General features: G+C 33.8%; 1 protein-coding gene across 5 annotated transcripts in view; it reads right to left on the bottom strand.

Annotated features, from left to right (window-relative positions):
* Nucleotides 1–212: 212 nt before the first annotated feature.
* LOC111088068 overlaps nt 213–15253 on the bottom strand; it is an 89440-nt gene continuing 74399 nt past the window's right edge. Inside the window, exons 1-4 of one of the 5 annotated variants that reach the window (XM_022396933.1) lie at nt 10884–11484; nt 5674–5768; nt 4023–4080; nt 213–3248 (exon numbers count right to left, since the gene is read on the bottom strand). In XM_022396933.1, coding sequence (XP_022252641.1) covers nt 677–3248; nt 4023–4080; nt 5674–5768; nt 10884–10918 — 2760 coding nt within the window. In that variant the 5' untranslated portion in view covers nt 10919–11484 and the 3' untranslated portion in view covers nt 213–676. Of the gene's footprint in view, nt 3249–4022; nt 4081–5673; nt 5769–10883; nt 11485–15253 lie in introns of those variants that run through there. The other 4 variants (XM_022396934.1, XM_022396935.1, XM_022396931.1 and 1 more) reach the window with 4 other exon arrangements.

Genomic DNA, 15253 nt, shown 5'->3' with positions numbered 1-15253 from the left:
ATCACAGAGGGACAAGAAAATACCCAAGAATAGAAAAAGTGTATTTACAGAAAGCTTTGATGTCCCTCTAACTTCCCAATATAGAAAACCTTTTATGAAGCACCTCTTAGGCGTTTCGCGCGCTAAGTCACATAATAATAGTAAAGAAAGCCTACACATTTTGTGCAGTGACAACAAGATATATATATATATATATATATATAATATTTTAGACAAAACAACAATACGTCATTTTACAGCAGAAATTTTCTCTTACAGTTGTTCCCCCCCAAAGTCCGTGATTCCTCAGGAATTGTACCCTATGAATAGAAAGTCTAGGCTGGTGTCCAGTAAACGTCCTGTTTATGGTCCGAGTCGATAACTTGCCTTTAGGAATCTCATGTTCTTGCTCTAAAGCAGTATTTATACCACCCATCTATCGTTATAGATTAAAATAAGTTATTAATACGTTAACTCTCTGATTTTTTCTATTTACTTTTTTACCATTCAACGATGAGTTTTATCCTCACTAAAAGTCTGGCTTTCCGGTCGCTGTCTTTACTTCTAAACGATCTTTCTTATTAACAGTAATTGACAGGATTTTGATAACACTCAGTACTTTAATTTGTTGGTACCCGTAAACAATTAAAAGCTGCTATTACTGATCTCCTAAAGTTCATAATAACGCTGCGATTGTTCAGTAGTTGTTTTCCATTGGAAGTCGAATAACTGGAATTCCTGCTGCATGAGCTACCTGCGGTTGATGTCGACTGAGTGATTCAGTGCGACAGTGCCAGTCTTCGTCAGCTGAGTGTCGTTCTTCATCACTTTCAAAAGGTTCTTCCTCTATGCTAAGCTGGGGTGAGAGGGCTTTTCGGGACATTCTAGGGCTGGTGTTGTTCTGGTCTCGAGAGTAAGAGTAGTGGTGGTACATACGAAAATGTCCATGCAGAAATCTTGATGAAACATTGTAATCTACTTCACACATTGGGTCGCTTCGTGCGAACTCGCGGAACAGAGTATCACTTTTTTCGTCAACGCTGTAGTCACGCATAAGGAATCTGTCAAAGCGCAGTCTGTTCGATTGGAAAAAGCGATGAAATACTGAAGATTTTGCTCGAACATCTTGTCGACTGTCTGAAACTGATTGAAAGTCCGAGAAAGAATCAATGTGCCATTGTAAATCACCATCGCTTAGCGTCTCGGGATCGTGACGGCTCTTTAAGTACTGTCTTCTTTTCTTAAAGGCACTCTTAATCTTCTTTCGATCAATTTCACCCGAAGTAGCAGAACCTTTATTAAAAGAGAGCAGGTGTTCTTTGCTTGACACGATTTTTCTTTTTACTTGCTCTCCTGATGAACTTTCTAAAGATTTTATTGGTTCTTTAATCTCTGGTATGCCGTTCACGCAAAATGAGTCTTTGTTAAGAATAGAATCAAGAACTGTAATAGTATCTTCGTCGATGGCAGGTTGGATTTGTTTCCGACTTAGTTTGGGAGGTTTTCCATTTCCATCAACAGACATGGATTTATAGCCACTATCTGCCTTCATCTGTTGCAACATGTGCGACTGCCCATCTCCTGTACTGTCAGTGTTGTCGGTGGTCGTAGAATCCATGGATGTTGTGTGGCCTTCTGTTCTGCTGATATCAGTAGAGGAACCCTCAGTTTCCATACTGTCCAAACTGTTGTCTGTGCTGTTGGCCGTAGGCTGTATAGGATCTGATGCATACCTTCTTTCCAGGCGTCTAGCAAGTAGATTTTGATAACTGTGTCTTCTAGATTCATATGAAGAAACATGAAGTAGGTTATTAGTTATCTTAAATAGGTTTTCCCTAGATGGCTCACACCTCGCGTTACTGTAAACAGGATCTTCATCTGAATCCAACAATCTAGCCTGTAAAATGACTGGATCCAGATCAGGAGGTCTTTCTGTGGCTCGTTGAAGTTGTTCTCCTTCAGTTAGATCATTGCTATCGTCTTTGCATTTTTCTTTAACAGCTGATGAATCTTGATTTTCACCATTAGTTACATGCTTGTCTTTCTCTTGAGATTCTCTTCCTTCTGTCTGACAAGACAACTCACCTTCCTGACTTTTTGGTGATTTTATCTGTTCTGTTTCAATCACAGAAATACATTTTTCTCCATCTTTATCATACACTCCTGAAACCTCCAAAGTCTTATTCTCTGTATCATACACTTCTAAATGACAAATGTCAGTCAAGTCATCACCCTCGTCTATTTGCGAAATGTCCTGAAGTTCTTCTTCTTCAAAAGCAGCTCGAAGCTCCCATAGTTCACGGTACTGTTGACGTTCAAAATCGTATTCCTCCTTGACTAATTCTTCCTCTTCCATTTCCTCACTTTCTGAAGATGAAATTACTATAGTTTCTTCCCGCACATCCTCCTTACTTCCTGTATCGTGGTAACGAATCTTGTATGTTTCTGTACTCTCCTGCTCAGGACTGGAAATATTTGAATGAGGTACAGTTTTTTTACGATTTTCTTCCTGATATAATTCCAACTTCCGTTCTAGAATTCCATTTTCAGTACTTCTAGCTTCACGTAAAGAGGTTGGAATCTCCTTCCAGCCCTCCCCGTCCAACACAACATCCAAACTGGAGACTGACCTTTTTCGGATATGTGGATCTTCTTTCACTTGAAGACACTCGTACTTTTCTAATGCTACACTTTCAACGGCTGTTTGTTGGGAAGGAACTGAAACATGATCGTAACTTTCTAATTTTGTACTATCAACACTCGACTGTTGGCACGAATCTGTTACTTCCAAGTATTCTTCTAGGATAACAGCACTAATGCTAGACCAAATGGTTTGCGAAGAGGATTCCTTAACATCAATACGTTTGCCGACTGCCTCTTGTGCTATGACTGTCTTTGTGCTACTTGAATCTAGAGAAGAATGGGAGTGGCTATACTGAGAAGATTCTTGTTCTTCTTTTGGCACCAACGTACTGTCAGTCGGACTTTCGCTGGTTACAGCCTCTGGATGTTCTGCGTGATGATGCACCACAACCGATACCTTGGTTACGCCAGCTCCCATTTCAACCTCACCAGGACTGTGCGCTCTCGAACCATTAGATTCACCCGTTTCATTAGATGGCAAGCTTTCGCAAAGAACCGACTGATCTGACTCAATCGATTGACGCTGTAATGTAGCTTCAGCATCTTCTTCATCTGATATACAGAGAGAGGCTTGTCGTTGGATTCCACCTCCAGATGATCTCCTGCTTCCTGCTGGACCGAGGGAACTATGGGAAAAAAATAGTTAGTTTTTACCCCGATAAGCTTAATCATGTCTTTTTTAGTGTGCGAATATAAAATAAGTCATGTATTAATTTTGTTGATAGGGTATTTAATGCTAATGGAAACAAATTATAGAACTGTTTCAAAAACGGCTAATTACAGAAATGCTTAAAAGTCTAATTCTTAAGATTTCTTTTGTCCGAATATACCCAAATAAAAACTATGTTAATACAAGTGAAAGCTTAATGTCACTATTAATGTTGAATTATTATATGTTCCTAGATAACAAATTATCGGTTTCATATTAATTTGCCTAGTTTGTTAGTTTATAACAGGAAAAACAATCCTACTGGTTTTCCTATTTAGCTTAAGTGTTTAAATTTAAATTGCTTTAAGTGGCCAATATTTTATACTAGAAGTTAGACTTTTGCTCAGCATGTGTTTCGAAAACAACATTTTTCTTCACTACTTAAAGCATGTAAACCTACATGACTGTTCAGCTTACGAGTTAATTCATCTTTTACTCGTGTTAATTCACATAGCTACTCAACTATATTTTTTATAAAACATGCTAACTTACTCTTCAACTGTGATAATTCACATGACTATTCAACTTACTCTTGTAAGAAAACAGGTTAATTCATTCTTTATCCGTTTTAATTTACATGACTACTAAACCTAGTTTTGTAGCAAAACAAGTTAATTCAATCTTCAACTGTGCTAAATCACATAATTCAGGACTGTTTTGCTCTAAAAGAAATTTTACAGGAATGTTTTACCTTTCAACCGGTGATTTATGCTCAGAACCTAATTCTGGTATTTTGGTTTCCGGAATTTCTGAAACAACAACCAAAAGAAAAAAAAAAGAGAGAAAAAAAGGAATAAATGTTTATTACTTGTGAACAAAAGGAAAATGAATATTGTGTTTCCACATTTATTGACTAAATGGATTGATCTTGACCATAAAATGATAGATGTAAATGAATAAATAAACTTGGAGTTTAAAGAGTTGCAGCTAAGTATTCAACTGCGACATACGACTACCTACTTTTTAAAACAGAGAAATACAGAATCTCGAAAGATGCTCTTAAAGATATAAAATCAAATGTTTTACATCTAACAATTCATAGTTTCTTTTCCAAATCTTTACAAAGGTGGTGATGAATATGTTTTATGCAGAACAAAGGGAATACTAGTTCTGTAAAATGTGCACAAAGTTATAATATGTTTCTTGTTTTTACAAAATAATTTGATGTCTTCCAAACTAAAAAATATACCTAAAAAATTTTAAACACAAGCACTTAATTGTACATGCTCAGCAATTAGGTTTTTTAATGAAAAATGAAACTACTAACAAAGATTTATTCTAATTTATATTGCGACTCTCATAAAATATTTAAAATGTAATAAATTTATGTTATCCTTTATTAATTGGTCATTGCAGGCATATTCAGAGTCTTATTGCCATCTGTTGACGAAAACTAGTACTCCAACAGTTTTATAATATTTTAGTTACTTCTGGCTCTAACACTAATTTCCTTCTTTAGGCTCTCTATTATCAAATGCGCAATCAGTTAAAGACTTATATCCATTTTATCAGAAGCCTGAGCCCCAATATGATTTAGTTATGATTTGTTAAGATTTTTGAATATAACATTACTTTGTCACCTTTTACTTATTTCTTACCAATGAATTTGTGGAATATTTAAAAATCGATTGTCTCAGAACTGAGTGTATGTTATTTATATATGCAGCTTAATGAAAGGATTGTTTAATAATTGTTTGAATGTTACTTTTCCAGTTATCTTTTCAGAATAAAACTTTGAGAAGTATTTTTTTGAAATGTTTTATAAGAAGCATGAGTAGAAACAGATCTATAAAAACAACAAACAAAACACGCCATACATACATGTTAATTAATATCAACATCGAGATATTCCTTATTCTGATGATAACATTCAAAACATCATATTAATTGCACGAAACTGGTGACACAAGATAACATATGCAAATAAACGTCAATTTTTTTCTTTTTTTAACTATGTCCTTGACGGGCAATCTTCCAACCACAGATTGCTAATAATGAATTTTATGAAGCCAGTTTTTAATAAAAGATAACTTGGACTAACCCATTCATAGTGTTTTTCATCCTCTTTGCAATAAACATAATACAATTACGATGAAGGATGCTATTGAGCAAACTAATTGGAAAGAAGGAAGGAATGTATACAGTTTATTGTGATTCGTACACTTATACTGCTGTTGAGATGATAAGCTATATATCCTCCTATACGTGAAGAAGTAACATCACAGTGCAGTGTTAACAGATCATAATTAATTCACATTGAAGTCTCTTAGAAATTACTTTCAAGGAATGAAATCAACATTAACGTTGACTCCAGGTGTTCATTTATATAAAACCTCATTTACCTGGTAGCTGTTCCGACAAGGACCGTGGTGACACACACCCAGAAACCGGAAGGTGGTATTCCTCCAGTGTGTACTGTTCTTTGGGCTCCTTGCTACTACAGAAATAAAAACAACACATCAAACAACTTGCGGATTCGTTACTACTATTGGCTAAGGAGCTCTGTGTTATAGAAGATAAGTGAACGAAGATGAAAGACAATATTGGCTCTGTATTACTCTATATCATCTAATTATATAATCCATTGTAAAAGTCACGAGAATTATGAATTTCGTAAAACAAGTTACGTCTTTTAATTTCAGTGAAGAACAACCTTAAAAAAATCCAAAATAGTTTCTGCCGTAATAATTATTCATGTATTTATTTGATATCAGGTCACTGTATTTTTGTTTTTTTAACACGGCGTTCAACAGCTTTTTATGTGATGTTTGTTACACAGATATTTGTAGAGACTTTGAAATGTTTTCTGGGTATTTTATTCTAATCATTTATTATTTATCTCAACAAACTTAAATTGTATTTTTCGTGTTTCGTTTATAATATGATGCAAATCGAGTTAATCTATATGCCACTTTCTAGGCTACAAAACAATACAGAGAGAGTTGTTCTGTTTCACATGTGATCATGTAGTACCTCTATTAATTTTTGATTTTTACTCTGTGAATTTTATAAAGACTTTCCTCTTAATTTACTAGCTTTACTCTGTGAATTTTACAATGAACCCTTCTCATTTTCTATGTAAACCTTAAAATGACCCCTTTTGATTTTTTTTCAAGAATCAAAAAGGCTCCTGAACACATATTAAGCCACGACTTATGCGTTTCCAATGTGTATTACGTGACATATCAACACTCCATTTTATTCTACAAATCTCCAAAACAGAAACTTAGTAGGGAAAGTGAGATAAAACGGTCCTTCTTTGTAGAAAGATCACCCCTGTATACCGTCAGTTACGACACGCTGCCATCTAGAATGAAGTATGTGTAACTATTGTTCATGTGACCCTATGCAGGAATACATAGGCGGGAAGGTGCGAATGTGAGGGATAAAAGCATCTTACAGCTGAAGGCGCTCTATCCCATAATAGTATACATGTAAATTGTTTTCATGTTTAATATTTATATTATTTTTGCACCATTATTCTAGATGGGTATGGTGAACAACCTTCCCGATTTCTGGCAGAAACATCCAAGTGTTTTAATGCAGCATATATTATAAGTTACATTTGTTATGAGTTAGATTAGGGACAAGTTACTCCATCTTGGGGGTCCGTTTTATCTAACGTCACTGGTGAAATGGACCTCAACTACAAGAAGTGAATTTTTTTTTCAGTATCTAAAAAAGTATCTATTCGATCTTTGTTTTAACTAGAAATGATATTTACAATAACAAGGGTTCCTTTTAAAACCTTTTGCTCTTTTATTTTAATTGGTGTAAACCGCATTCAAAGTTAAGGTGGCCTTCTTATCCAACCTTCCTCTACTCTAAAGCTAATTTCAACGATTTCCCTTCTCAGAATATACCATGGTTACACCTGGAGTGTGATACACCTTTCAGAAAATATAAACAAAACAGATCAAATATCAAGGTTTTTTGTAATCTTCAAAACTAAAGAAGCGAATTTTATAACCATTGACCCTAATCACAAGGACAAAATGATTCTGATTTCACATATACGCTTCTATCTTAAAGACAGTCTTCAAACATATTTCGAGCGACTATATTTCACGTAATTTAGACTGTACCTACCCTATAATTTCTAAAGGTGGAGACGTTTTGAACGCGACTAATTTTCCGAAATAGTGAAATATAAAAAAGTGAATACAAATACACATGCCAATACATCATTCACATATACATTATTACAGATAAACATGCCAATACATCATTCACATATACATTACTAGAAATACACATGCCAATACATCATTCACATATACATTACTAGAAATACACATGCCAATACATCATTCACATATACATTATTACAGATAAACATGCCAATACATCATTCACATATACATTATTACAAATACACATGCCAATACATCATTCACATATACATTATTACAGATAAACATGCCAATACATCATTGACATATACATTATTACAAATACACATGCCAATACATCATTCACATATACATTATTACAGATAAACATGCCAATACATCATTCACATATACATTACTACAAATACACATGCCAATACATCATTCACATATACATTACTACAAATACACATGTCAATACATCATTCACATATACATTATTACAGATTCTTTGTTGTCAGTTATCTTCTAGACTCTAGAATTTGTATTATTACTGAATGCGGGATTCTTGTCTATTTGGCAGTTAACTTCTGGATTCTCGAATCTGTATTACCACTGAATGCAGGATTCTGTACTCTATGTTTTCAATTAACTGCTGGATTTAAGAATTTGTATGTCTGCTAAACGGAGGATTCTAGACTATGTCGTTAATTAACTTCTGGATTCTAGAATCTGTATTACTGTTGAACGCAAGATTCTAGACTATTTTGTTAGTTATCTTCTGGACTCTAGAATCTGTATGTCTGCTGAACATAGGATTATATATTCTGATGTTGTTAGTTAACATCTGGATTCTAGAATATGTATGTCAGTTGAATGCAGGATTCTAGACTCTATATTGTCAGAGATTCAAAATTATTTATATATTTAATTGTCAGCTCTACAGTTAATATTTTTATCGTTGCTAAGTTCTAGAATATATATCTATGTGTTTGTCTATCTACATCTGTTTGCATACAATGTTCTGAATAGTTATATAATTAAAACAGAACATACCATAAAGACTGTAATTTAACAAACTTACAGATTAAATACTTTTAGTCTTCATGATTTAAATATAATTATAGAGTCACCTTAATAAAACCACCTACAGTTGAAGCTCTTACCATAACCATTAACCAATCAGCTTGAACAGCCTTTTCTTTCCGCTAATGACGTCAGAAGAAGATACCATGACGTTATTAGATCATGTGATGTACACTGAAGCATGCAGAGAGCAAAGCAGTTGAAAGCTAGACGCACAACAACAAAATATTTTTCTAACATGTTTTCCATTTATTCGGGTAAAGAAGTTGGATCTAACTTCTCATAAATGTAGATGTAGGACGGAGAACAGACTGTCGGTAAAAGTTACTAATTACAACATTAGTTTAACTTTAAATAAAACAAAGCGAGTGGCTAGCTATATATGATGTTCGCAATTGCGTCAAAGGGTTTTTATGTCAGTATAATTTGTATGGGTAGAAGCATAAGAAATAAAATAAGTAAATTAACGCAATGTGGATTATTATTGTTTAGGTTTTAATATGTACAACATGGTGTACCGTTTACCCAATGTACTATGTAACTATACATTTAAAAGTATATTCTATTATATATGACATTACTCTAATTTAGAGTCTTTCAACATATTTGGCAATATTAAATCACATTTCATTATACTCTATATCTGGAAAACTTAGACATGTCTCAAATGCTTACTACGTTAGTTTAGCCAAGTCTATATAGTGTGTTATAACAAGTCTTATGTTACAAGCTGCATGTAGAAGCACAACAATTAGTAGTAAGACGTGCGTGATATTCAGTTACTGCCAGTATTACTGTGTTTTTCGAGTAGGGAATCATAATTCAAAGTTTTTATATTCGAACAACTTTTTGTTTTCACTTTTTTAATTGTATCTAGATATTAAAAAAAGGCTTACATGTATCTGTAAATTCTTTTTGTTTTTCATTTTTAGTGTCTTTTGTTGATGACTATAACTGAGAAACGTTTACTATTCTCTATCATTATATATATATATTATAGTATAGCTCATTTTACTACAAATAATGCCGTCGAAAGCTTGAGTACTTCTGCTAATGTATATATTTTACAAAACGAACAAAAACACAGACACCTCCGAATAATTTAAACAAATTGTAAGAAATAGTATTTTACACTTGTTAGGAAGAGACCCTGATTAGAACGTTACAAAGAGCACGAAAATGTATTTGTTAAAAAGGACTTTATAAACATTCAAATTTGTCACACAAACAAAGATATTCGTTAGTATAGTTTCTAAATAATGTAAAGAAAATATCAATTAATTTATTCATTTTGACAATTTTTTTAGTAAATTCTAAGTACTTCACTTCATAGAACAAATGAAGATAAATTCCTATAGTAATTTGATGGTTGACATGTAATTCAAGAAAATGAGTGACATTACCTCTATTAAAGGTTAAAACTGCATGTGAAAATTGCACTTAAATCTAGTAAGAGTCAATGATATACAAACATGTTTCATTCGCGCATCTGGTCAGTTACTGACCTAATGTATAACATATTTGAATTATTGGTCAGTTTATCCCAGTTACTGAGCTAATGCATAACATATCTAAATTATTGGTCAGTTTATCTCAGCTACTGAGCTAATGTATATTATATCTAAATTATTGACCAGTTTATCTCAGCTACTGAGCTAGTGTATAGTATATCTAAATTATAGGCCAGTTTATCTCAGCTACTAAGCTAATGTATAACATATTTAAATTATTGGTCAGTTTATCTCAGTTACTGAGCTAATGTATAATATATCTAAATTATAGGCCAGTTTATCTCAGCTACCAAGCTAATGTATAACATATTTAAATTATTGGTCAGTTTATCTCAGTTACTGAGCTAATATATAACATATCTAAATTATTGGTCAGCTTATCTCAGCCACTGAGCTAGTGTATAATATATCTAAATTATAGGCCAGTTTATCTCAGCTACTGAGCTAATGTATAATATATCTAAATTATTGACCAGTTTATCTCAGCTACTGAGCTAATGTATAATATATCTAAATTATAGGTCACTTTATCTCAGTTACTGAGCCAATGTATAATATATCAAAATTACTGACCAGTTTATCTCAGTTACGGAGCTAATATATAATACAGTTAAATTAGTAGTCAGTTTATCTCAGTTACTGAGCCAATGTATAATATACCTAAATTAGTGGTCAGTTTATCCCAGTTTCCGCACTAAGGTATACTATATTTAAATTATTGGTCAGTTTATGTACATATATTATCCGTGATAAGTTCAGAGCGCATATAAATTATATACTACTTTATGAACAAAATAGTACAACAATAATAAACTGAAAGCATTAGATAACGGTTTAACCCACCCTGAACTACACCCGAAACACTTGAAGCAGAACATGGGAAACTCACAAGTCCATCACGTGCACGTGAGGTCATAGAACCATCTTGTGTTACATTCCAGAACAATCTGAACAGTTTGGTTTGATTGATTGAGGATAATGTTTCGTCGCGTTCCGAGAAACTTTGATGACAGTTATATTTAGCAATATAAATATAATTTTGTGCACCGTTTTATGAAAATTAACTTAAGCTTAACAACATCAGAATAATCCTTTGTGATGTCCCAAGACAATTTGACCTAAATTTGGATAGCTAGAAGGCGCGAAGGTCCTTTACTTAGTATCACGTAAGAGATTGATGAGTAATATCCAAGACTAACACTGGTTTAACGCAGAATCCTAAGATTCTTGGATTTCAAAAAGGCCACAGGTACAACCTCGTAGAACTACAATCATACACGCTCATTTCATTCAATCAATCATACGCTATTCGCTAACTCACGAAAGCTTACACGGTGGGGAAACTCTTCTTCTACCCTCCGAACTTTGATAATCAGATGAGTACAAAAACTAAATTATATAAAATTAGTGACAAACATTGTACGGGCCAATTAATAAATTAAGTCATTCATAACTCAGTTCTAAAGGTGTAGTGTTACCACTAGCTCTGTGTAGGTGAAACTACGCCCACGCTCCACTGTTTCTTGGGCATCTATCGACAGTGAGAGATTCGTAAAGGAATTGCCATAGCAACCACAAGTTAGGAAACGACGATCTGGTTTGCAAGCAGTATGAAGCCTCACGAAGGTCTACGTCACCACGCGAACAGAAATATCGTGCATTAATGGATGTTGTTTGCCACATCCACCTCAAGGCAGCGTCAGCGACTAAGATCTTGTTGCCATGGTAACAGGTTCACCTCCAATGTTCCATTGACCTTCTTGAATCCGGCTATGTGCACAGCAGAAGTATTGGCTTACTATACTAATGAACACACACATATGCATATCTAAGATGTAGTGTAACGTTATCTAGAATATTTAAAATAAGTGGAGCTGTTAAGAAAAGTAATGAAATATAAAAACTATTATGAAAAATAATTTACGATCAAAATTTCGACCTTATCAAAAACACGCGTTTATGAATTTGGTTAAGATATTGACTATGGAATTTAAGTTCCGGTTGAACACTTGTATATCACAGTTATTATGTTGGATACTTATAGATCATTGTTAAAAGCCACTGCCTTTGCTTCTAATAGTTAATTATATATTTAACAGCCAAATATTTGTCTGTCTGTCACGCTCTTATATATCAACATGATTATTTTCAAGAGTACATTACAGGACAATAACTTTTCTTTTTTTGCAATTCCTAAAATTTCATATCGATATCAACATTGACCCGTTAGTCTTCCTACGTGCTGAACGGTCAATCTGAGAAGAAAAAAACTTATTAAGAACATTTTCTTTTTGTGAGAGAATTTCACGATTGATTGAAAGAAGTATCTAGAAGATAGGAGCATGAACGAAAGAAGACGCATAAAAAGAGGAACGTGTTTGAATATAAATATGGTATTGTTCTATTTATATACATATATATTCATATTGGTATTACATACATGCATGATTTTATTGTATTATGTCGAATAAATTGAATATATCCCCTTTGACACTTCTTATATAAATGACAACTATTGAAAAGTGCTCATTTCCGTAGCAGTCTTTCTTTGTGCCTTGTAAAATGACAAGGTACGGTGGCATACAGCAGAAGAAAATCCCCGCGACTACTTAGCGAACCTGAGCGTTCAGATATTATTACCAACAATGCATTGTAGTCAGTCTTCTTTGCTTTAAAACAAACGCAATGCAATTTTCCTTATTAAAATAACACATTGAAGGATAGAAGAAGGTTATAAACGACTCACTAGACAATCAATCATATTGTATTCTAGCTAGAGTACCCGTCCCTTGGACGGAAGTTATGTAAAGTCATGATTAATGAAAGGTTATCTTAAGACAAGAAAAGATGCTTCCCTTATTTGTAATTGTAAAAAAAAAAACGCCCATAAAAACTGCAAAACACAAAACGTGAAAACGCAAGTTTGCATTATCTCCCCATGGACCTAATGAACCTCCAGACTAATTTTGGTGAAGATCCATCCACACCCTGCGAAGTAGTTACACGGACATACAACAGAAAACAGAGGAACTATTATATTTATATAGATATGCTCTGATTCCAGGGATTGGGTTGATTACACATTTTACATTTATTATTTATCATTATTTTTAGGAAAATTTAATTGTTTCAATAGGCATCTGTTACTTCTAATATAAATTTTATTGTGTAAGGTTTACTTCAGTAAACACGTGCTCCGCACTTCGGGGCGGGGAGTGTTGTTGGCAAGCTGCTGCCCCTTGTTGAAAATTAGGGATGGTTATGCACAGATGGCTCTTGTGTAACTTTGTGCGAAAATTCTTAAATAAAGAAACCAAATCGACTTAAAAATGAAATACAACACATTAACTCTTGTATTTTGGCACATACTGTAGAGTGGATGGATGATTATGAACATCCATGGTAGTGAGGTGTGAAAGAACATCCATGGTAGAGAGGTGTGAAAGAACATCCATGGTAGAGAGGTGTGAAAGAACATCCATGGTAGTGAGGTGTGAAAGAACATCCATGGTAGAGAGGTGTGAAAGAACATCCATGGTAGTGAGGTGTGAAAGAACATCCATGGTAGAGAGGTGTGAAAGAACATCCATGGTAGTGAGGTGTGAAAAATTTAATATACAAAATAAACCGGATGGAAAAGCGAACATTAAACTAATTAAATCACACTAGATATCATTCTGATATGACGAAATAATTTTTGATAAATACAATGTCATTTCTAGTTTAACTTTACGTCAAACCAATCGCGAGATGAGACACAAATTTTCATCCATTTTTGAATGACGTCACTTCTGGTGAGTGGAATGTTGCTCCTTATTATTAGTGTCTTAGCTATTGTCTAATGTATTTGTTCTGAGTTTCAGATTTTATTGTTCTACGTTAATCCATTCTTGAGAGTTAGTGTGACACAATCAACCACCTATACTTATAATGTGGTGCATGCAACCGAAATGACACATGTAAAGGCTATCATAGAATTGGTTTCTTGCCTGTCAACTACTGAATTTCATCTTTATAGGTTACGACAAATAAACTCATCTGCTATTAAATTATACGAACTGGTAGAAAAACAAAACATCAACTATTTACACATTTAAGGAACACACGCAAGGCTAAGAAAAGTATTGTTCATCTGAGGTATCATGGGAAATGTTCTGTGATGCTCCCTTGCAGTTTACGAGTTCTTTCGGGATAAATGACGGTCAAATGTTGAATAATAAGGTTGTTGAAAAATTATTAGTTGTTCAATAATTTCAAATGGCTTACGCCCGAGCTTCAGGAACGAACATAAAATATAGTGTACTATGTTAGTTGCTGTGAGACTCCTGTAAACATATTTTCTGTTGTTGTTTTTTCAACACAAACACATTATTTGCTTATATCAGTACATTCGACAAAAATAGTTACATTGTCCAAAGACAGTAATAACGATGCAACCCTATTCATCAACTAAACTAAAACAATTGATAAAGATAATGATAGTTACAGCTGAAAATATACCAAAACACACACACACACAAACGCACCATAAAATAAAATATGAGTATTCCTGGAGTTAATTGAACGATTATTGTGTTTGTTTGTTATTAAGCACAAAGCTACACAAAGGGCTATCTGTGCTCTGCCCACCATAGGTATCAAATCCAGTTTCTAGCAGTATAAGTCCGTAGACATACCACTGTGCTACTGGGGCCGATTATTGTGTTTGTTTGTTATTAAGCACAAAGCTACACAAAGGGCTATCTGTGCTCTGCCCACCATGGGTATCGAAATCCAGTTTCTAGCAGTATAAGTCCGTAGACATACCACTGTGCTACTGGGGCCGATTATTGTGACAAAAAAAGAAAAAGCTCCAAACAAAATCAGAGAAATAAAAATAAATTGATTTTGAGATCTAGTGCAAGTTTTTGGAGAGGGTTCAGTTATATGCTAGTATAGCACATATATAAACAAGCTTAGAAATTGGAGTGCACTCACATGCGTCACCATAATTGTTATTAAAATTTGTAAAATGCCTTTTAAAGGCTACAACATTAATTATAAAGTTAAGAAAAAATTATTACCTATTACAAGATTTCATAACTTATAAAGTTTAGTAATAAGTCATGTTTTGTTTACTTTTTTAAATGAAAGACAGTTTGTTTGTTTGTTTTTTGGAATTTCACGCAAAGCTACACGAGGGCTATCTGCGCTAGCCGTCCCTAATTTAGCAG

Source organism: Limulus polyphemus, unplaced genomic scaffold, assembly GCF_000517525.1.
Source record: "Limulus polyphemus unplaced genomic scaffold, Limulus_polyphemus-2.1.2 Scaffold3068, whole genome shotgun sequence".
In the NCBI taxonomy this organism is placed as follows: Eukaryota; Metazoa; Arthropoda; class Merostomata; order Xiphosura; family Limulidae; genus Limulus; species Limulus polyphemus.
The sequence above is the reverse complement of the archived record's forward strand: the minus strand, read 5'-3'. Positions and strand labels throughout refer to the sequence as shown.